The 22,954-nt window shown below is 50.5% G+C and overlaps 2 protein-coding genes across 2 annotated transcripts in view; one reads left to right on the forward strand and one right to left on the reverse strand.

Moving 5' to 3' along the window:
* coq5 (coenzyme Q5, methyltransferase) overlaps positions 1-2,811 on the forward strand; it is a gene marked incomplete at its 5' end in the record, with an annotated part of 5,444 nt that extends 2,633 nt beyond the window's left edge. Inside the window, 5 exons of the mRNA XM_080004376.1 lie at positions 360-584; positions 861-967; positions 1,070-1,158; positions 1,551-1,662; positions 2,330-2,811. Coding sequence (XP_079860502.1) covers positions 360-584; positions 861-967; positions 1,070-1,158; positions 1,551-1,662; positions 2,330-2,431 — 635 coding nt within the window. The 3' untranslated portion in view covers positions 2,432-2,811. The remainder of the gene's footprint in view (positions 1-359; positions 585-860; positions 968-1,069; positions 1,159-1,550; positions 1,663-2,329) is intronic.
* Positions 2,812-5,635: 2,824 nt separating this feature from the next.
* znrf3 (zinc and ring finger 3) overlaps positions 5,636-22,954 on the reverse strand; it is a 62,569-nt gene continuing 45,250 nt past the window's right edge. The window contains exons 3-8 of the mRNA XM_080004506.1: positions 14,725-14,799; positions 13,110-13,241; positions 11,302-11,412; positions 9,189-9,356; positions 7,896-7,998; positions 5,636-7,731 (exon numbers count right to left, since the gene is read on the reverse strand). Of these exons, the coding sequence (XP_079860632.1) occupies positions 6,089-7,731; positions 7,896-7,998; positions 9,189-9,356; positions 11,302-11,412; positions 13,110-13,241; positions 14,725-14,799 (2,232 nt within the window). The 3' untranslated portion in view covers positions 5,636-6,088. The remainder of the gene's footprint in view (positions 7,732-7,895; positions 7,999-9,188; positions 9,357-11,301; positions 11,413-13,109; positions 13,242-14,724; positions 14,800-22,954) is intronic.

Raw genomic sequence — 22,954 nt, forward strand, 5'->3', positions numbered from 1 at the left:
GTGTGTGTGCGTGCGTGCGTGCGTGCGTGCGTGCGTGCGTGCATGCATGTGTTGTAGTGAGGTGTGCTGTGTGAAAATGAAAGATTCTTCATTCATATTTGTTATATATTTGACTATTTCTCTTTTTATGTATTTGGCCATTTTAACTTTTTACCTAAAATGTTATTATATTTATTTTATTTATTAAAAGCAAAATTTGAATTCATCATACATGTAAATGCTCGGCCGGAACAAACTCTAAACCAATTTTGAGATGGAAAAAAACAGCTCCTCCGCACTCGTATTTTGTGACCATCCACCCACCGTCACCGCCTCTGTGGGTGGACGGTGCTGACCCTGCGTCCTCCCTGCGTCTCCAGGAGACATCGCCTTCCGCTTCCTGGACTACGTTCGCTCGGTGGAGGACCGGCGGCGGCGGTGGGCGGCGCGCAGCGCGCAGACGCCGTCCTGGCAGGAGGTCTCAGAGAACTACGGCGCGGACGGTGAGGCGGAGTCGCGGGGATCCAGGGCGGTGGTCTGCGACATCAACAAGGAGATGCTGAAAGTGGGCAAGAAGAAAGCCGACAGCCTGGGCATCAGCAGCGGTGAGGCCTCCCAGAGCGGAGCCAGAGAAATGTTCCGATTTGATTCATCCCAATGGAAATTACTGTTGCTCAAAAAGTAGACTTGAAAAAGGTGGAGAAAAAAAAGGTTGATTTAAAAATACATGTCATAGTATTAATAAAAACACAAAAAGAATTGTAATAAAAAGTTTGGTACATATTATTTTTACCTAAAAGATATTAATTAAATATGCAAATTTTAAAATACAATTATGATTAAATATGATAACAGTGAATTTAATTGTGCGTGCGCGTCAGGCCTGTCCTGGGTGGTGGGCGACGCGGAGGAGCTTCCCTTCGGTGACGCCCAGTTTGACGTGTACACCATCGCCTTCGGCATCCGCAACGTGACCCACATGGACCAGGTCAGGAACGAACTCTCGGGCTCATTATCCAAACGATCCCTAAATTTTTAGGGTAATTTTATTTCTCCGTCCGTCTGACAAACAAGCCTTTGCTTCCTCCAGGCGCTGCAGGAGGCTTTTCGGGTGCTGCGACCCGGCGGAAGGTTCATGTGTCTGGAGTTCAGCAAAGTGACCAACCCCGTGCTGGCGAGGTGGGAGAGAGTTCATTTATTTATTATTCATACCTTCAGGAGTTCAGAGAGCTCCACAGACTCATTTTACTGGAAAAATGATTTCCATGCATCTTAACAACAGTTCAACAACATGGAGAGAGTGAAACATATTTTGATGACGTCTTTCCAAAAATCACATGAAAAACGTGACGAGCGCCTGACGATTCAAACTCTCAGGAAAGTAAAGCGCAATTAGACCAAAGTTAGTTTGTTTCGATAACATCCACGTGAACGCCCACTTTTCCAAAAAATATTTACTATATTTTTCTGTGTCCCCAAACGTCCTCAACCGGTTATTCATTTCTGCTTAAAACTCTTCTAAAAATGCTTTGAACGGCGGACGCTGAGGACGCTGTGTCCTCTTCCCTCAGACTCTACGATGCCTACAGCTTCCAGCTCATCCCCGTGCTGGGGGAGGTGATCGCCGGGGACTGGAAGTCGTACCAGTACCTGGTGGAAAGCATCCGCAGGTTTCCCGACCAGGTGAGCAGCCGTACTGGCACCGAGCGCCGATCCGCAGTGAGACGTCTGAGAACATCTCCAAGACCAAAACCTCAACGCCCGAGCACCAGCTGGAGCGGTGGTTGAGGGTGCACTTTGAGTCATGACTCATCACACGTTATTTAAGATTTCTTCGTCCACATGGATGGTGCGGTGATGGTCCATACTGATGAAGCCATCACTGTGTGACCGGTGGCGACGGTCGTGCTTGTGAGGTCACGAGGGCCACCTGCCGCAGTCGGACACGGTGTTTCAAAATAAAAGCGCAGCATGGTAAATTTGGTGTCCAGAAAAAATAGGGAGCGAGATCTTTTGGAAGTGGCCGCATGGACGGGGAATAAAGTTTGGGGTCTGGACCCGCCCCGTTGAGGACCGCTGAGCTAGAGCGTCTCCGATATTAAAAAAGAGACGTGGTGTCAAATCACCGGCGTGCTCCGGCTCAGCCTCAGCCTCGGTTTAAAAAGTGGGAGGGATTTCTCTCGGCTTCGCCGCCCGCGACCGCCGGGACGGTTCTTCTGATCAGCCGTTTTCATCCTTCCCACAGGTCTCTATGAGTTATTCACAGCTGCGTCTCTGTCTCTTTATTTGTTCTGCTCTCGTTTCCCCCCCCTGCGTGACGCCGATCCCTCCCTCGCTGCTCCCGCTGCAGGAGGAGTTTGGGGCTTTGATCGAGGACGCCGGCTTCCTCCGCGTGCAGCACCGCAACCTCACCGGGGGCGTGGTCGCCCTGCACTCGGGCTTCAAGCTGTGAGGTGCACTTCTGCCTCCGGTCCGGGGTTCAGATCCCACACTGCTCGAGGGAAGCGGGTCTCAGCCAACACTTGTTTTTTTTGGGATATTTATTCTTCTGTGGGGGGGGTGGTACAAAGGAAAACGCTGGTGTTATTGTGAGGATCACAAAGCCAAGCCTCAAAAACATTTAAAATGTTTTTAACTCGCACTGCATCAGTGGGATCTGTGCTTGGCTGGTTATACCGCTCAAATCCTAAAAGGTATGAAATATTTCTGTAAGACATTTATAGAAAAAAAACAAAACTTTTTATGAGTGCGAGAGAAACTATTTACTGAAACCCAAAAACTGAATGCAAGCATATGTATCTGTAATATTGATGTAAAATGAAATAAAAAACATTTCCTGAAAACTGAGTCAGATGGAGTTAGATCAGGTACAAATGTAATGGGAGGAAAACACCTCAAGTCATCTCACATCAGTCATTTCAAGCATCAAATTCCAATGTGGACAAAACTAAAGTTACTTCAGAGCTCAAATGATGAGTTGGTTTGAAGAAAAGAAGAAAGAAACAGTCTTTAATCGTCACACGACACTCCACAACACATGCTTGCACACACACACACGCTTGATGGTGGCCGGTGAAATGGCTCCTCTGCTTTTGACCCATCCTGGCTTGTCCTTCCTCCGGGGGCACAGCCAGGAGCAGTGGGCAGCGTACGTGGACGCGCCCGGGGACCAGGTGATAAGAGTCCATCGCTGGTCAGACCATGATGGGTGCATGTTTTTGGTGGGGGTCCTTACTGACGTGAGGTGGAGGAAACCCCATGTGAGCACGGGGAGAACATGCAAACTCCACACAGAAAGGCTCCTGTTTGGGAGATAACCGCCGGAGCACGGTGCCAACAGCGCCCCAGGCGGGAATCGAACCTTCTTGCAGCAGTGCAATGCACTGTGCCACCGTGCCACAGGAAGTTAAGTGATTGTTGCTAAACAGAAGTGAGCTCATGGTTTCACTTGATACTAAAGTCAAAGTCAGAACGTGATTGAAAACTTGAGGGTTCAGGTATCACAAACATGAATTTGTATATGTCCATAAATCATATTTAAGCCGCACCTCAGCTTCCTTGTACGTACAGTTGATGTATGACTAATGTATCCTCAAAATCCGATCAGTGAATTAACGTTAGAAGGTCATCAGGTGATGTTACAGCGTTATAGAAGTCAACTCTGAGCTGTTTCACACTTCACACGCTTTTAAATTCACCTTCCTGGAGCCGCCTTTCAGAAGCTCCCTCTTGCGTCAAGCCCTCAACTCCCAAACCTGAAGTCCTCAGCGTCCAGCAGCTCATCTCTGAGTCACTGAGCTTGCACATCTCCTCCATCACCTCAAGAAGCAAGACTGGAACCTGCGGCTGCAGTGATGCCGCAGCGCAGCGCACCAGGTTGCCTTCACTCAGCCCTGGTCTCCGGGCGCTTCTAAACAGACCCTTGGGCCGCTGCCTGTCAAAAGCTCGCTCGGCCTTGAACCCTCAACTCCTTGAAACCCCAAAGTGCTACGACCAAGTCTTGGGAAGCTCGGTCGTCTACTGGGATGGAAAACTCAAAAGCTTGAAACTGAAACATCGCGCCACCAGGTCACCTCCACGCAGGCCGGGCACACTAGACGGCACTTTATAATGTAGGGGCGCCTACTAGGAACTTGATCTTAAATGTACTTACAGTATTAAGTAGTAGTACTCGTCATATCAAGTGCAGATCCTTAGTACAATTCATTCCTACACAATTGGTGTAAGATATACAAATATATCCTGATATAAAAAAACAAATAGTATAATGTGTTTGAGTAAACTCCACAGATTTTACATTGAGGAAGGCATTGGATCTACATCTGGGTTTGGTCCCCCCTGCTGCTCGTCCCCACGAGACTCGTTGAAGAGCTGGCATTTCGGGAAGAAAGTGAACATCTCGCTACAGTCGAAGAAGAAGAAGACGCCACAACAGGACTTACTTGAATAAAACTGTATATTTTACAGATCTTTGTACACTTTAATTACAAAACTGTATGGTACTAAAGTTTTAAAATCAGTTTTTTGGTCATAGAAGATTTAATTGTCTCGTGTGCAATTAACCATGTATATACAAAGTCTCATATTAGTGATTTTCCTCAAAATAAAAGCAACCGGATAACTCCAAAAAAGTCCATACACTCTCAACATAAGACATGGCTTAAAGATAAATATATTAGTAAATAAATATTCGGAGAACATATTTCCATTTATGAAATGTGTTGCTATACAGGTACAGAAATATACACAGATGGATTCCTAGCCTTTCTTTTTATAACATTTGTAATGGTAATGACAGAAAATAATTATATTCTTAAAAAATTAAAAAATATTAATTTTTGTACACATTTTTAATCTTCTTAAGTGCTAGAAACAATAAAAAAATTAAATAGTGACTCAAGTACCCCAAAATGTTATATCTGCAGTAGGTACATATCTCTATGCAAAAGGCAAGATTAGATTCTCACTTGATTACAGCACTGGGTTATAAATAGGGTTATTTCAGAAGGTTTGGGTACATTTCATAGAAACAGTATAAAAACAGTCTGCAGGACAAACAGCGTCGATATGGAGAGCGTGTGATGTACTGTGTGCAGCCAATCAGATGATACACTGTGGTGCGTGTAACTGCATTGTAGATAATAATAAAAATAAACGACAAACAAAATAAGTCACAGTACAATGAGGAACCCTCAATGAGTATTTTCCTGCTCCTTTTTACCTTTGGCCTTTTTTTAATTTTTTTTCAAACGCACGAGAACCTTAAGAACCGTAGATTAACCAAGAGCACTCTTCGAGGAGGAAGTCGCAATAAGTGGTGGCGAGAAACCAAAAAAAAAAAAAAAGAAACTTTTTTTTTTAAATAAAAATAAAAAACAAACTAAAAGATAAGGGCTTGTGAGAGGTAGAGCCTCTACGTCGGAAGAGAAGGAAGTGGCTACGACGGTTCACCAGCGTAAGGCTTCTGTGGATCTGGCACATTACAGGTAGGCCACGACTGGACAGAAATGTGAAGAACTGAGACCAGTGTGGAATATGTGTTCACATTTCTATGCATTTCCCAGAACACACAGCTTCACCCCCCCACCCCCACCCACCAAGAGAGAAACAATCACGTCTTTCAGTTTTGGTAAAGCTATTTCCATAAACCTTTCTATTGGAGTTGGTGGTTTGTTGAAGCTTAATAGGCAACAGTGTTCACGTACACCTACATGTACATGCAAATGACGAACATTAAGAAGAATGAGGAGAAGAAAAAAAAAAAAAGTTAAATTTTTAAATCTCAACTTGTTGCACCAAACGGAGTCTTGATTCCGGGACCGGGCCGAGTCACAGTCGCTACTGGATCATCCCGTGTCGCCCTGACGACCGAGCCGCTACGGGTCCAGTTTCCACCCCTCGGGCCCCCCCCGCGGCGCTTGCCCTCACCGGGCGGGGACCCGGCGCACGGCGCGGCGGGGGGGGGCCATCGTCTTCAGTAGAAATCCACACAATCGAAGATGAAAACATTCAGCGCTTGGCGTGCGAGGTTAGAACAAGGCAACTGAGGGTTTGATTGATTGACGTCGTACCGCAGCGTTTACAGAGTCCTCGCTCCAAAGGCTCAGAGTCAGATGGCGAGACCCCCGTCGCTTTTCGAAGTAGTGCTTCCCGCCTCGTGGAGGCCGGCGGAGCGCGGGGGCGGGAACAGGGCCCGACTCTCCTCCTCTGGAGGGAACGCGGGACCCCTGAACTGCCCCGACGCAGAGAAGAACCCCTCCCTCGCCCCCCGGGGCGGTCCTGTCCTGCCCCCCGCCTCCAGCAGGGGGCCGCCCGGGCTCTCGGCCGCCGCGCCCAGCTCGCAGTCCGTGTCCTCGGGGATGATGGGAATCCTCTGGCTGAGCTCGCAGCAGCCCTGTCCGGAGCAGGGGTCCGGGTCCGGGTGCGCGTACTGCACGTTGACGGCGTAGTCCTCGGCGTAGCGCCCGGTGCGGTGCACCTTCACCTCCTTGTAGAAGCAGCACGGCACCTCGTAGCCCAGCTGCTCCGCCGGGGCCCGCAGGTGCTCGGGGGAAAAGTAGTTCTTGGGGACGGCGCTGGGGAAGTCCGCCCCCCTGTGGCAGTGCGCTCGCTCCGAGTCCTGCGCTTTGCCCTCCACACCGGGGGGCGGCACCTCGAAGCAGCAGCTACAGGCTGCCGCCGCCCCCACCTCCCCCGACTCCTCCTGCCCCGCCTTCCCCCTGTCCGCTGCGGTGGCTTCCGTCGCCACGGCTGAGGTAGTGCCGCCGCCGGGCTCGGGGCCGCAGCCGGAGAGCCGCTCCCCCGAGCCGCCGCCCGCCAGCCCCGGGGGCGGCTGCGGGCAGTCCGGCCCCGAGGGAGCGGGGGTGAGAGAGTCTTCCCCCGCCTCCCCCGCCGAGCCCCGGCACGGGCTCTTGCTGCGGTAAACGTACGGGTCGTAGTCGCTGCTGAGCGAGCTTCGGAAGGTGGAGCAGCTGCCGTACACGCCCTGGTTGCTGACCTCGGTGCAGTCCAACATGGAGTCGCTGGAGGAGCAGTGGCAGGGGCCCGAGCTGCTGCTGCTGCTGTCGCTGCCCGGCCCGTCGGCGAGGTACCCGCTGCACACCGAGCGGTGGCCGTGGTAACAGCCCAGCGCCGAGCCACCGCCGTCCACCAGCCGCGAGCCGGAGGCGGGGGCCATGTGCACCACCGTGGGGTAGAGCAGCCCCTGCTGAAAGGCCCTGCTATGGTGGCCCTTGTGGGGGGCCGCCCCCCCGCCGAGTGGCCCCCCCAGCGCCGGCCCCTGCGCCCCCTCTGGCGGCTGGGGGAAGGTCAGGCCCTGGAAGTAGTAGTGCTGGTACATGGTCTCGTACTGCGAGAAGCACGGCGTCCGCGAGAAGCTGCGGCCATGGAACTTGGGTCGCTTGAAGGCGGCGTGGTGCGCAGGGGGGTAGGCGGGGGGCCCGCGGTGCTCTAGGGCACAGTGGTGCGGGTTCAGCGTGTGGTCCAGGTGCAGCGTGGGGTGGTAGCCCCGCAGGAAGGCGGAGGTGGACGGGGCCGGGTACAGGCCCTGGGGGTCCGGGTGCTGGTCCACGGTCAGCACGGTGATGGGGTTCCCGTGGGGGTCCATGCTGGTGCGGGTGGGGTAGGCCGTCACCTGCCCGGCGCGGTGCACCCTGCCGGGGTAGTGCACGGGCAGCACCACCCTCTGCTGGCGGCTGTGGAGGGAGCCGGCAGGTTCCATGCACACCGGGCCCGGGGTCCCCTTCTTTTGTTCTGGCAAAAGAAGAAAAGAATAACAGAGGTGTTACCGCTACATGTTTGTTGTTTCCATGGTTCTGGATTCTGAATCTGGTCGTCATGTGCTCCCGGCGGCACCATCAGCTGTGGATGGTTTTGGCCGCATTCTTTGTATTTTGCGGTGCCTCCTGCGTTCTCACCGATGATGTTGTGTCTGCAGTGGGGACAGGTGTGATGCTGCAGGAGCCACGGGTCCACGCACTTCTTGTGGAACCTGTGAGCGCAGGGGATGACCCTCAGCTCCTGTGGTGGAGGAGGTCAAAGGTTACAGCCACGTTCCCGCCTCAACACAGCGCGAGCAGGCGCGCGGCGTTTGTTGATTTTTCTTTTTAAGGTTTTATCTCAAACTGAAATGTATTTTTTTTTTTTTTTTTTTTTAATCGTAGCTTTTTGAGTGGAATCTAAGTTTTCTTTTTCCCACTGCACAGTGTGCACATTGAGTAACGTCCAGCAGGTGGCAGCAGAGCACCAGCGAGCCTCCACTGAGCAGCAGCAGCAGCAGCTCTGCAACTTTTCAAGCGCAGCAGGGTTCTGTTAATCCCCCGAAACAAGTGAAAGATGAATAAAAATACGACGTCTCCGGCGGAACTTTGATGCTCGGCGTCGCTGCTTTTTTCCCTACGACAAAACAAACACCTCGCGCCTCGTTTGACGGCAGCTATGAAAGGAATGCCATGATGTGCCGTCGGGGGGGGGCTCTAAACCCAAGTATTTATGAATATGAATTGCCGTGTTTTCAGCGAGCGAGACCTTCTTTCAGCGCCGTCCGTCCATCGTCCCTTTCCCCTAAAATGTGACTCATCTCTGTGCCCGGCTAAAGAAACACTTTGATGCCATTCAGCCTTTCATATCACCACTTCCTCCGTGCAATCCTGGCGCCATGGTTCCTGTTCATATGGAGGAGACGCAAAAAACCCCCCCCCACAAAAACAACCGCACGCACGCACGCACAGTCATCGGGGGTCTGTGTCCCTGACGATGAGCAACGCTGATGCTGCGGAGCCTCGACAGGCCGTAGATCAGGGTCTGGGAGGCAAACCTCCGCAGCCACGGCTCCCAGGGCTGAAAGGAGACCACGGGGGGGGGGGGGGGACAGGAAGCAGGACCTCCACGCGCGCCGGGCGCCGTTATCTCTCCAGGTGCATTGAAAGGCTGCGGCTCGCCTCCGGGAAACACACCGGAAAGCGGATTTGAGGGACAGAGGTCTCCAGGCGCGTCGGGGGACTTGCAGCGCAGCTCATTGTCGCGCCCCCGCCCGAAAAAAACCCCACCCTCCATTATGTTTTAATCACACGAAACACCTCGTGAGAAGCACGCAACGCGATAAAGCCCGCGATAAAGTCCCCCCCCCCCAAACTGATCGGTGTCTTTCTAACATCCCGCCCCCCCACAGCCATTGGCGTAGCAACCACTGGAACCCCCGGCTCTCTCACCTCCCCGTCGATGTACTTCTCCAGGCAGATGGCGCAGTCCGAGGTGGAGCTGCTGCTCAGCGAGTCAGACGCGCCGCAGCTGCTCTCGCGCTGACCTTTGACCTTGGCCTTGAACTTGCGTGTCTCCATCTTCTCCAGAGCCTGGATGGCCATCCTGTTCATGGAGCTCTGTGTGGGGGGTGGGAGGGGGAGAGAGGAGGGTCAAGGAGGGAAACACGCTGGAGCTCAAACTTAGCGCTATACCCCATTTCTGCCAACAGGGGGCGGTGAGGAGGGAGATCCAGCCAAGACGCAGGACTGTCTCAGGTGAAGTTCAAGTCTGTCATCGAGCTGCCCCCCTGAACCCGTCAGGCCACTGAGGCTCTCAGGTGGAGCGGGCCGTTTTTTTTTTTCCCCTGTCACCGCGTGCAGGACGATAACAGGATAGAAACGACAGAAGCGACTCCACGGGGGAAACGTTTCAATGTGTAATTATAAACAAGAGGAATCAAAAGTATATTTTTATGTTTGTGAATGGAACCTGCCGCTCCGTGCGGCCCATCTCCGCGCCCCGTTCCTCCAAACAAAACAACTGACAGTGTTGGGGCGGGCCACGAATTAGGGGTGTCGGTATCGTTAACATTCCAACGGTACTACTACTCTTACCGATACTGCTTATCGATCCGGTACTCTTAACGGTTCTTTTGTTTTTTATTGGTTAAGAGAAAAACTAAAACAAATGAAGAGCAGAATTAACGTTGATTTATTTTCTGCACGTAACGCATGGAGAGGGTGCGATCGGGGGGAGTCCCAGAGAAAGTGTCCCCGTTACGCACGGTGTCCTTCCATAAGGAGACGTCAAATATAACCTTTAATCATTAATATAACAGAAACACCGTTCTGGCGGCGGATCACCGGCGCTAGAGGGAGACAGGTGCCAAAATGCGCTTGTGATTGTGGAATTTGACGATTTTGCAAAAAAGGGTTGTGATTAATTAATTGATTTAAAGGTGCAGTGTGTAGAAGTTAGTGTCCTCTAGGTTGCCGGTCACAACGGAGGGAACGCCCCTCCCCACGGCGGTGCAACATGGCCGCCCCCATGGAAGAGACGGCGGACGTGAAACTTGCGGAAAAAAAACGCGAAAGGCCCTCTCCGAAGCCGGGGTTTGGTTTGTCCCTTCTGGGCTACGGTAGAAGGAAACAAAACAAACCATAAAAGTCCACTATGCAAAGTTTTGTTTGGGAAATTCCACACACTGCACCTTTAAATATTATGTTGAAATCAATTCACCGTTTACCATAGAGAGTAAACAGGATGTTGCTAAACAGGAAGTTGGTTGGTGTCATTTGCCTGAGAATCCTTTCTGTTTTTCCCCCAATTAACATCAAAGTAATTTCATGATGACTCACACACACACAGGCACACACACACAGGCACACACACACACACACACACACACACACACACACACACACACACACACACACACACACACACACACACACACACACACACACACACACACACACACACACTCCTGCTTTGTCACAACACTTGGTGCCAACTTGTCGTTCATTAAACTGATCCTCTCGCTGAACGACGCTTTGTGTCGACAAGATGAGTCAGTCTGCAGCACCGTGACGCCTTCCCCTGACAAGCTCAGGCCACTGGAACCACTGTGTGTGTGTGTGTGTGTGTGTGTGTGTGTGTGTGTGTGTGTGTGTGTGTGTGTGTGTGTGTGTGTGTGTGTGTGTGTAGGAAGCAGGTAGTGTACATGTGTGTAGTTATATTTGATGGATGTGTTTCGTGTGTTTCAAGCATGTACCTGCTTAGTCTTTTTGTGCCAAAGTAGAAGCACGAAAATTATCCTGACCCTTTACTGTAAGTGTGTGTGTGTATGTATGTGTGTGTGAGAGAGAGTGTGTGTGTGTGTGTGCTTGTGTGTGAGTGAGTGTGAGAGTGTGTGTGAGAGTGCGTGTGTGCGTGTGTATGTATGTGAGAGTGTGTGTGTGTGTGTGCGAGTGTGTGTGTGTGTGAGAGTGTGTGTGTGTGTGTGTGTGTGCGAGTGTGTGTGTGTGTGTGTGTGTGTGTGTGTGTGTGTGTGTGTGAGTGTGTGTGTGTGTGCGTGTGTACCTGGCTCCTCCTCTGCTTCAGTTTGATCTTGATGAGCAGAATGAGGCAGACGAGAGACACCACCACGAAGAAGGCCAGAAAGATTCCCATGTCGAAGTATTCAGTAGGCTGCTGTGGAGGAACAGACACCAGCGTCAGACTGGAGCCGGGCGTGGCTCAAGGTCGGCGAAAAGTCACAACCTTCTCAATCAGTCAAGAGAACTGTGAGGAAAAAAACCGGACACACGACTGAAAAGTGACCCGGACGAGTCCGAGCTGAATATTCTGAGCGGAAATTACATTTGGTTTCAACTAATAATGTCGTCTCGGAGAGAAATGAATAAATGTATTATTATTATAATTATTATTATTATTTTTATCATTATTTCTGCTCTTTATCAGATCTGTGTTCATCCAGGTGCTGAGATCCAGGTTTGTCTTTCTGTTTCAACAAGGGAGAGCCGCCGCCGCCGGAATAACAAAAACATTTCACCAAAAGTGAATGAAGACGAGAGAGAAGAAGGAGAGACGGAGCAGAGGGGGAAAAACAACGTCACCGTCCTTCAACAACCAACAAAAAGACTCTTTCAGCGGAGGTCCTCAACCGCTGGTTCGTGGCCCGGCACCGGTCCGCGGGACATCGTCCGAGACCAGGGTTTGAGCCAGTTTGGTTGAAGACACTCTTTGTTGGCGTTGCATGTCTTTTTCTGTTTGTTGTTGTTTAATCATATTCTTTCAAACCTTTGGTTGAAATAGCATGACCCCAAAAATTATAAAAAAAAAAAAAAAGGAAAAAACAATTGTTCTTAACAATATTATTTCTGAGGTTGGTGTTGAAACCTTGTGTTGACCTCTAATAAAGGACCACGCCCGCCGGTGCCTTGGGACATGAAGGTTGGGAACCCAAGTTGCACAGGGAACGTGTTGATTCAGATCTCGATCATTATCAGCGCCCAAAATAGATATATTTCAGCATTTTGAACAAGCACAAACAGCAACATTTTCCACGCGACACCGCGGGGGGGGCCTTCTCCAGACCAGCCCGCGTTTTGGCCGATTCAAGCTCACAAAAGAGAAGTTTCTCTTAACGGCTTGAACACTCGTCCCTTCACTTATCAGAATGCTCGCTGGCGTTTGCTTTCTTTGTGTCAACACAACCTGCTTCTCAAAGTGTGTCGGCCCCTTATCCCGGCTCCACAGCGAATAAACAGCTCTTTGAAAGTGCAGATATCCATCTCTTTCAAGAAGGCCGAGCCGGGCCCTTGGCCCCGGGGCAGAGGAGGAGAAAAGGGTCAGATTTCCCTCGTCTGGAGCCTCCAGACCCGACACTCCGCGTCGTGCTCTGCAAACCGAGCGACCCGGAGGCGGAGGTGCCCAAAAACGTTCACATGTGTCTGGCGAGCGTCGCTCCAGCACAACACGCACGCAGGACGGGGCCCGGACCGCGGCGGTTCCTGAAACAACGTTTGTACTGTTGTTGTTGTTTACGCACCAGTCACAAAAGTCGCGTATTGTATTTTCATCGCTTTGGTCTCCAGATCCTAAAACGTGTTTGAAATCAAACTTGGCTCGTGCTCTGCATTCCCTCATCGTGATGCGTGCGCTCTCGCCTAGAGAACGACTACATTGTTTCCCACGGTTGAATGTTCAAAGAAGGAAACAAAGATGGCGGTACGTGTTCATATTGGATCATAGCACTTTGTGACTCCGGATCAATGTACAACTGCAATACTTGTCAAATTGGCACCGAAAAAAGTGGCGATCGGAGTCGTGTGTGTGTGTGTGTGTGTGTGTGTGTGTGCGCGCGCGCGCGGTGCGTGGGGTCTCACCCTCGGTGGTCTGTGCTGGATCCGTGCACGAGCCACTTTCTGCTTGTTGACAATGTTCATCAGCTTCAGGGCGTCGTTACCCTTCACGTAGACCACCGGACGCTTCAGGGGGTCCTCCCCAACCTGGTTCAACTGGAGAGAGAGAGGGAGAGAGGGAGAGAGGGAGAGGGAGATCCCTTAATGAATGAGTTGTTTCAATAATTAGTGAGAAGTTTCTGAATATCATGAAGCCCAAAATGATTCAACTCTTTCATTTCCCCACAGGGGAAGTGAAAAGGAACCATCAGCAGGACGACGACGCCCCCGCCCCCCTGGGAGGAAGCAGTAGGTTCTGGTTTCGGAGCCGGTTCGATGGCTCCTTCCTCCACCCTAACCCTCCCCAGCCGCCGATGCTGCAATCTGTCGTTTCCAAAGAGCCCAAAAAGGAAGCAGCGGAGATGTTGACATGGGCTGCCTCCTCCGCCCCCGCCGCCTCCACTCAAACACCTTCTAGAGGTGTCACCACTTTCCATCCCATAGGTCTGTTCTCCTCCACGACAGACATCTATGAGTCTATGAGCCAAAAAGCGGGGGAAAAATGTTTGAAGGCTTTTAGTTTTGGGAGATTCTCCAACTGATACCAGACAGCAATTAAAACATTAGAAGTATGTAAGGTGGATTTGGTTCTCACGCAGATGTATGAGCTAATCTACCGCCTCCTCAGAGTTCAGTCCAAAACTTGGCCTCGCTTTACATGGGAAGTGTTTTGGCGACGTGATCCTGCTTCTTGCACCGAGTTTCACTTACAAAAAACAAAAAAAAAAAGTGGAAAGAAAAAAAAAAAAAAAAAGAGGTCAAGTACATAACTTCATGAAGCTTCTTTCCTAATTTTGGCCGTGGAACCTTAATTCTGGCTCGGCCCCTCCCTCCCTCCCTCCCTCCCTCCCTCCCTGCCCCTCGGCCTTGTGGGTCGTGTCTCTGCCGATTCCCGAACTGGAAAAGCAGCTCGGGGGAATTTAACGCAGCCGCCCTGCGCTGCCTTTCATGTGGTCCGCGCGCAATCCCTTTTATCTCTCAGCTACGCGCTTTACAACCCCGCGGCGGAGAAGGAGAGGAGGGGAGGGGAAAAAGAAAAAGAAAGAAAGAAAGAAGAAGAAAAAAAAAACAGCCCTCTGCAAGTCCGGGCCTGGCGCGGGGAAGATGAATACCACAGGAGAATTCTTGCGACAAAGGCGCTTAAGAAGAGCAACTCGCGTATTAAAGCTCTCAACAGCAACGACGGAGGAGCCACAACAAGTGGAAGAAAGAGACACACACACACACACACACACACACACACACACACGGTTTCTGGGCTCCGGGGGACGAGGTTAATGGCGTGTTCGCACTCACCGCCGGCGCAATCATGAGCTCTGAGGAGCCCAGCCGTGGCCCTAGTGAGAGCCCAACCTCTCGGAAAACAAGGAGCCCAAAAAAAATTCCACAGCGGACGGACGAGCCAGGCCGTGGCGCGCGTGTACGACACGCGCCGGCCTCCCGTTGGAGCAGCCGAGGCGGGGCGGCCTCCGTCGGCCCCCGTGCCGGGCCGCTCGCACCGTCTTCCGGGGGCCTTCTCTTTTCTGTTTCTCCTGCTTACCTGGTCGATGGCGTCCGGGTTCTCCGATACGTCGAAGATGACGGCCGTCGCTCCCCTCTGCACCGCTCTCTTCGCCTGGGGAACAGAGCGACAAGGGTTTACGATGTGGATCCCAACTCCACCGCAAAGGAGGAGGAAAGAAATGAAACTTTGCAAACTGAGGCGTAGCTATGGAAATATTATCTGACAATACACGGTGAACCCTGATCCCCAGGGAAGAGATTGACACGAAGGGTTAAAGACGGCATCAAGAACAGATGTACCTGCTGTCCACGTGTCCCTGTGGAGGGGTTTCTATCTGGAATAAACGTTCTATACTGTGACTCTAGTTTCCCTCCGGGGATAATACAGCACATCACTCAAATCAATGAAGCGATGCAACTTTTGTCATAAAGGTTGGGCCTGGAAACAGAACAAGTTGGCCCCGTGGTAAAGCGGTTCTGCGAACAGCCAGGAGAGGGCCCCGGTGAGACTTACATCCCATAACGGCTTCACTTTCACACACAAATCCCACCTCTGTTTTTTTTAGGTTTTTTTTGTTTTTTACAGAGCCCCATTTACGATCCGCATCCTCAACATCATTAGGGTTAGGGTTTCACACGTCTGGAGAACGGCCACTAGAGGGAGTTATCTGTCCAAGAGTCAGGGCACGGAGCGAGGCAGCGACATGGAGGAGTAAACAAAGCCTGGCTTCCTTGGAGCACTGAGCACATGTGTCCTGTTTTCTCACCAGCGTCATGATGTCATCGCCCTCTACATCTGCAGGACATTACGCTAATAGCACGACAGCGGCCAAAACAGTTCCATCTCTGGAACGCCGCATGTCGTGCCGGGGGGACGGCCCCGCATGGTGCTCCGTCGTCGCCGGGAAACGCAACTTGAAAAAAAGAGGGGAGCTGAAACTTCGTTCCGGCGTTCGCTTAATTCTTTCTTTCTTTTAACCACCCCTACTTTCATCCCAGGGTGGAGAAAGTGTAGCAGGGAGGTCTTTTGAAGCCGTCTGCTGAAGGCGAAAGATAAAGGGAACGCTTGGATATGCAGAAAACGGAGTGTCTCCTCGCAGAATCCAAATTGGATTCCCCTCATCGGGAGAAAAATAAGAAAAATCCTTTAAACTCCGACGTTCCCCGAATAACCACGCCAACGCCGCTCCAGCCGGCGTGCCCTATTTAACGTTCTGATGTCTGCGGAGCGCGATCTAAAAAAGCGCGGCTCGGGATCCTATCCTGGTTTTATCAGGCGCCTTGGGCCCTCGCCAACGCCGCTCATAACTCGGGGGGCGGGGGTGGGGGCGAGGAGGCCGGGGGGGTGAGGATCAAAGTGACAATGTGCAGCGCCGCCACGCCGGCGGAGAGGCGGCGGAGGGCGACGGAGGGCGACGGAGACGGGCTGAGCGGAGGAGTTTCTGGGCGGAAGCACAAACCCTGCGCTGAGAGCTTTTAGCCGAAACCCCCCCCCCCCAAGAAGAAGAAGAAGAAGAAGAAGAGGAAGAAGAAGAGGAGGAGGAGCAACAAGAATGAAATGTGTGGGAGGTGAGTCTATGAAGAGGAGTTAATGATTAAAAACCATCCTCCCGCTCCCACTCCTTTCTTGTGACCTTGTCATTCAACGCTCCGTGAGGGGGAAAAACACGAGCCGGACCTCAACGCCGCAGCAACTTCACATTATTTCGGCTCCCGCTGGACGACGGGGGACGGACGGACGCACGATAAAAAAAAAAGAAAGCAGCGCGGCGGCGGCGGGCCCACGTTTGGGATCCGTAACCTCAAACCCCGCATTGACGTCTAGTCCTTGTGACATCATCACACTCATCAGTTTCCCGTAGAGGGAAAAAGACCGAGAGGAAAAGCGCGTAACGTCCCTTTAATCAGACGGTTGGTTTCAGACGCACCGAACGCTCCGCAGGCGTCACGCTGCGCCCCGGATCTCCACAGGCCAGAGACCCCCACACACGCAACACGCGGAGAAGGTTTAGTGCCCAAATAATTGTCCCCCCCGCAAGTGATATTTCCACCCCCCCTCAAAGATATCTGCAGAAGGGCCGACAGAACCAGAACCAGAACCGGAACCGGAACCGGAACCGTTCCAGCACCGGCCTCTGGTTCTGTTCCACGTCGTCGACACGCGGCGCAACTTCCTGCCGACGCCCTCCCGCTCCTTCTCCGCCTGTGTAACTTCTTGTACTTGGAAGTTGGGTGGAGGAGGTGGTGGGAGGGTGGGGTGGGGGGCGCCTTTCCCTCTCACCCAGTTCTTTCCTCGCCGCCTCACATCGCCCGCCTCTTGTCCCCATTTAATTCAGCGCGCGCCCGCCGCTTTGAAGTTCGCTCTCCCGGTTAATAATTAATAGCTCTTGGTAAGACGCTCTGAGAAGAAAGGGATCTCCAGCCGGGCAGGCCCACGCGGCAGTGCAGGGACATGCCTGACGACAACAAAAAATGCACCCACAGGCAAACTGCCTGTCTTCAGGAAAAAAACAAAACAAAAAAAACAAAAACGAACGCATCCCCCCCGACCGAACCCGCTGAAAAGAAGGAAAGGAGGGAAACGAGAAACTCGACAGACGCCCGCGGGAAGATAAATATCGCCGCGTCTTTTCCCCGTCCGGTCCTCCTCGTCTCTGCCCCAAACTTTCTCCCCGTCATGACTTCCTGTCAAACTTTGCTCTGCTGCTGATGTGGCCGCGAGTGAGGGCTGACTAACGGAGAACGACGTGCGGCGCTTCTCTCGGGGGATCCTCATCGGGACGCCACGGTTCTACCCGACCCGAACCCGGGTCCTTAATCTTCTTCTAATGAGAGTGTTGGCGCCCTCCTCACTCGTAACCAGCTGTGGTTGGAACGCGCACACACAAAATCAAATACCTCTATTCAGGGCTCAACGCTAACTTTTAAAAGTGATTGCCGAAACTGAAAACATATGGTTGCCATTTGAAGTCACCTTGTGTTTTGAGTGATTAAGATGCTGCATCTGCATCTTTCCATTTAAAAGTAGCTCCAGATCCAGGTCTGAGCCATGCTCCTTATCAACACTGTCTGTCTACAAAGAGAAGAACTGGTTATTCTACATGGTGACAAAGACCAAATTGAATAAATAAACTAACTAAAACCGTGGGTAACAGTGGCACATTTCCAGTATATTTTTTATATATTTTTTAATTATTCATTTTATTTTTATTATTTTGACGTCAACAATATAGTTTCAGTAAGATTTTGTTTTATTTACGTGTAGTTTCTACAAAAATCTTTTTTCACACCTAGTAGTAGTAGTTTTAAGTTTAGTTTCACTCAAACCGGAGTGGACGGTGTCAGCATCTAACGTAACACCAGAGAGCGAGTCAACTAGTTCATCCATCATGGATGGCGTCGTAATCTCTGACGGAAAAAAAACCCCAAAATGCTTAGGTTGCCGCACCAATTTTTTTTTTTTATAATATATATATATATATATATATATATATATATATATATATATATATATATATATATATATATATATAAATAACAACTAACTCTCCCGATTGGTTTGGACGACTCACGCGAGTCACCCAAATTGACATGAAAAAAAGTGAAATTCGCAAAAAAAGGGAGTTGCCTGCATCCCTGACTGTATTGACCTGCCGTCCTGCTGTCAACAGGTGCCTGTGTGCAGCGGCGTGCACGTCAATGAACGTACAACGCACGTGCAGTGTTCTGCTCCTGGTATTTAAATATCACTAATGCAACACATTTATGAATTTTAAGGTTCATGTTTTGCTGCTCGCTGTCCCTATTTTTTTTTTTAATGTTAAAAAGTGGTTGCCAAAGGGGGCAACCAGAGGCCACGAAATGGTTGCCGATTGACTCAATCTGGTTGGCGAGGGCAACCATCACTGCGTTGCCCTGCTATTTATTGACGAATACCTCAATTTTGATTTGGCGATATTTCGTGGACGACTGTCGGTGCTTTCATGGAGATATTTACACACAAAACAAACTATTATTAATGTGGATATTATGACGATGTTTACAACATGGAACCGTATCAAAACATCGATATTGTAATAATATTTAGTCCAGTGCTACAGAGCAGCAGTACATTTGGAATTAATGAGACATTATGTCCGTATGGTTACATCTACAACATTGCAGCCAAAAATAGGATAAGATAAGACAATTTATTAATCCCCGCGGGGAATTTCAGGAAATTCAAAGAGGAACCAGTGAGTCCATAACAAATCTCCATACAACTCTCCCTGTCTTCTCTGGAGAGAATCAAACAAATACTAATATATAATAATGACGACATTGATAACGTTGAAGCTTTTAAAATATGATCCACACTCCCACGAGGAAAGGTTGGGCGAGAATAAAAGCGATTGTGCCGATCCTCCATCTGAAGCGCCGGTGGGGGGCCGTGGGCAGGTGCGGCGGCGGCTCGGAGGCCGAGGCCCAGGGAGGAGTGGGCCTGAGTAGACAGACCACAGCAGAAGGCCCCGGAGCCCGGTCTAGACGGACGGGGACGCAGAGGGAAATGAAAGCTGTGTTTAGAGGCTCGGTGTCTGGCAGCGAGCGGAGGTCGGAGGGAGGGAGGGAGGGAGGGAGGACTTTTCACTCGTCCGGAGAGTGACAGAGTGACCGTCACCCACACGGGTCTGACGTGGGAGTCACGCTGTGTGCACAGGGGTTATTCACGCGCGGTGACTGATATCTGCACGGATGCAAATAATCTGCGTGTGCCCGTGTTCACGTGCACCAACCGGAGTCAAGTTCAGAGGCTCCGCCCACTCAAACACCTGGATCACACCTGCAGCATGCGGCCCAATGAGCTTTCACCTCCCTACTTCCCTCCCTCATCGTTTAGGCTCTGTTTCTCACCCCCTCTCTCCCCCGACTCTCTCCTAAACCTCTCTCTCTCTCTTGTCACTTTCTCTCAGTCCCCCCCTCCTCCCCCCATTTTACACTCTCCCTCTCTCTCTCTCTCTCTCTCACCCACCGCTCTCTCCTGCCCCCTCCCTCCTCCTTCACTCTCTCTCTTTCCTTCCCACTCTCCTTAACCTCTCTCTCCCTCTCTCCCACTCTCTTTAACTTCCTTGTCTGTCTCTCTCCCTCTCTCTATAATTAAGGCAATTAAGTTTTCAGAAGACTCTGCTCTGCTATTATGCTGTAATTTCATGTTGCCTCCTGGCTTTAAGGTTTATTAAAAGATAAAGGCATACTTTTCTGCCATGGATTTTCTTATATGTGGTCGCCTTTTTTTCCCCTCTCTTTTACCATTCCTAGAGTGTGTGTGTGTGTGTGAACGCCAAGACATTATTTACATTCAACTAAAATTAAATCAAAGTTTTCAATGCGGCCGTGTGTCGTCTGAATGGAAGCCTGGGCATTCCACGAACGGAGCGAAAAATATGCTTAAAAATGCTTCCCTCAAAAATATCTAGATGCTTCATGTGCCCATTCCATTTAAATCCACTTTATAAATAAACTCAATAGCGTTCCTGTGAACGACAGGAGGCCAAAGCGGCCGATAAACCTAATACAAGTTGGTGGAGGCAGCACTGAATACACTATTCCTAGGATAGTTAAGATGCATATACAGAAGATTTTTTTCACAAATGGCTCTGATGAAATTTACGACCAAGTATCTTTGACATGATTCAGTGAAAGGAGCAACAAGCTCTGAGAATACACGGCGGTGGCGGACCCCGCCACCATGCAAACAGCACAGAGGAGTAATGCGAGATTCAATTACTATTTTATATATATATATATATATATATATATATATATATATATATGTATATATATATATATATTTATTTATTTATATATTTTTTTTAATAATCTCACGGATTACCACTTTAAGACACTTAAACGTTAACAGTGAAATATATTCGTTGACAATACATGACTGCTATGACAAGCTACACCTTTGAACCACGTTTAGCCTGGTGTACAACCTTTGTAGCTGTATAGACGTCTCTTCAACCTGCACATGTTCAGTGACACGCTGCAGTGATGGAAGGACAAACCATCTCCAAACGATGTAATGCCGCCCTGAAGTGGAATGTCACGTAAACATTGCAAACACATTCCTTGCACATTGAATCCCCCCCCATCGCGCAGCCCGAGTCACATTTTTCTTGCTCCGAAGCCGCATCACAGGTCATTTAGGAGCCTTACACAGCCACGCCCATGTTGCATTCTGGCATCTGCAGTGTCCGTGTTGGACCAAATGGTTTCCACGGACACCGTAAAACACCGCCCAGAAAGCATTCACAAGGGTGCAATCTCAAGTCGAACGGCTTTGTTGGACTTGAAAACGGCAGGGCCTTGGTGTGTGGTTATGAAATGTTAGCCCTCAATCGTCAAAAATAAATAAATAAATAAAAATAATAATAATGTTTCCCTTAAAAAAAACAACCCATACCCTCAAAACACATATCATTTTTCTTTCCCGAAGCCAAACTTTTTAACAGCCCCATTTCGCCGCATGATATTAATTTGGCATCAGATTTGACGATGGTACCGTTGGTACGATTTCAAAGCATTTTTTCAAAAAACAAAAACCGGCACGGAGCATGAAGCAACACGCTGGTTTGAATCCATGTCTGGCGGTCAGAGGCTGAGAGGCTCCTACATCACTTCTCCCTGAGCCGCCTTCGCATAAATAGACAGTTTACCCAGCATAAATAAACAGAGGAAAGAGTCACTTGAGGCACTAAGTGACCATCATCAATACGGAGACCGCAGATACAAGGTTTGGTTAGGAGGGAACGCTGATTTATCTTCACGTGTGTAAAAAAAAACATTTAAAAAACTTAAAACACGGCTTCTCTGAATGTGGCCTTTTCAAAATAAGGGTACAAATCCACTCAAACGTACATTGATTCATGTTGACCGAGGGCTGTGATGCCCTGGTCGGGGGGGGAGAGAGAGAGTCGTTCTTTCCAAGAAACTTTGACGCGCCGTTTGGAGGCGGCCCGGGCGGACAGACTCAAATCGAGAGCGGTAACTGGTGCGGAAACAATCCTGCGTTATTCCCAGCTTGGTCGACGCTGGGAAACGGCGCTGCAACGCGGGCGAAACGCACAGACTCGTGGGTAAGCCGCGGGCCACCCGGGCGGGGCGGGGGGAAGCCGAGCCAGAGATAGACGGAGGAGAGAGGGGCGCGGGCGGGGACGGGACGGGGCGAGCGCGGCCGGAGGACAAAGCCGAGGGCCCGCCCCAGGTAGGGGACTCTGTACATTGTGTACATCACGGCCCGGCGAGCCCGCGCAGGCCGTGGCACGCTGCCACTGTAGGTGGTGCTCCGCCATGAGAACATGAGCGGCTCTCCCATCTGCCCAGCTCCCACCGGCCGCATGGGAGAATGTGATAATGGGAGTCTGAAACCTGCCGCTTCTGGCGTCGAAGGCTTTAGGAGAGGACGCTTTCTTGGTTTGGTGTGAAAAGCTTCATTTTGGGGGAGATTTTCTTTTTTTAACGCAGTTTCTAACACGGAACACGACTGGACGTCTTCCACAGCAGGACCTCAGCGCTCGTCCCCGTTCAAGTTGTTACGATTCGTTTCTGTACACGTTGGATATTAATATGTTCTCCAGCGAACCTCCTCTTCCTCTTGTTCGCTTCCTACACCCACCCCCACCCCCACCCCACCCACCCATCTCTGCCTCAGCGCACAATGTGAGGTTGCCATTCAACCACCATTGCATAACTATAATTATACAATTGAACTGTGCCGTGGATTTGCCCAAGTGTTTGGAGCGAGTGTGTGTTTGGGGTGTGTAGCTGTGCGTGTGTGTGTGTGTGTGTGTGTGTGTGTGTGTGTGTGTGTGTGTGTGTGTGTGTGTGTGTGAGAGAGAGAGAGAGGGAGAGGGGGCACCTCGGAGGGGGTTTGCCAGTGAGCCTTGGCAAACAGCCGGTCCCATTAAAAAAGGGGGAAGAGGGAGAGAAGGGAGGGAAGGGTGATGGAGGAGGGGTGGGGGTATTCTCACTTTTCCCATCAGAGCAGCACATACGTACATACACTGCCAAATGCAGGCATGTCAGCGTGGCACACACACCCCCACTCCCTACTTCATGACCGTGGTGGAAAAAGTGTGTTAATCAACACTGAAGGCCCTCCACGCGTGCTATCACTTTGGTTACGACTTTATTTGTCTATAAGTGTATTAATAGAAAAGCATGAAAATAACTGTCTTTATATCAAGTGTAAACCGCTCGACCCTTCAAGTAAAAGACACACACACACA

This window comes from Zeus faber, assembly GCF_960531495.2.
Source record: "Zeus faber genome assembly, chromosome: 7".
NCBI classification, from domain to species: Eukaryota; Metazoa; Chordata; class Actinopteri; order Zeiformes; family Zeidae; genus Zeus; species Zeus faber.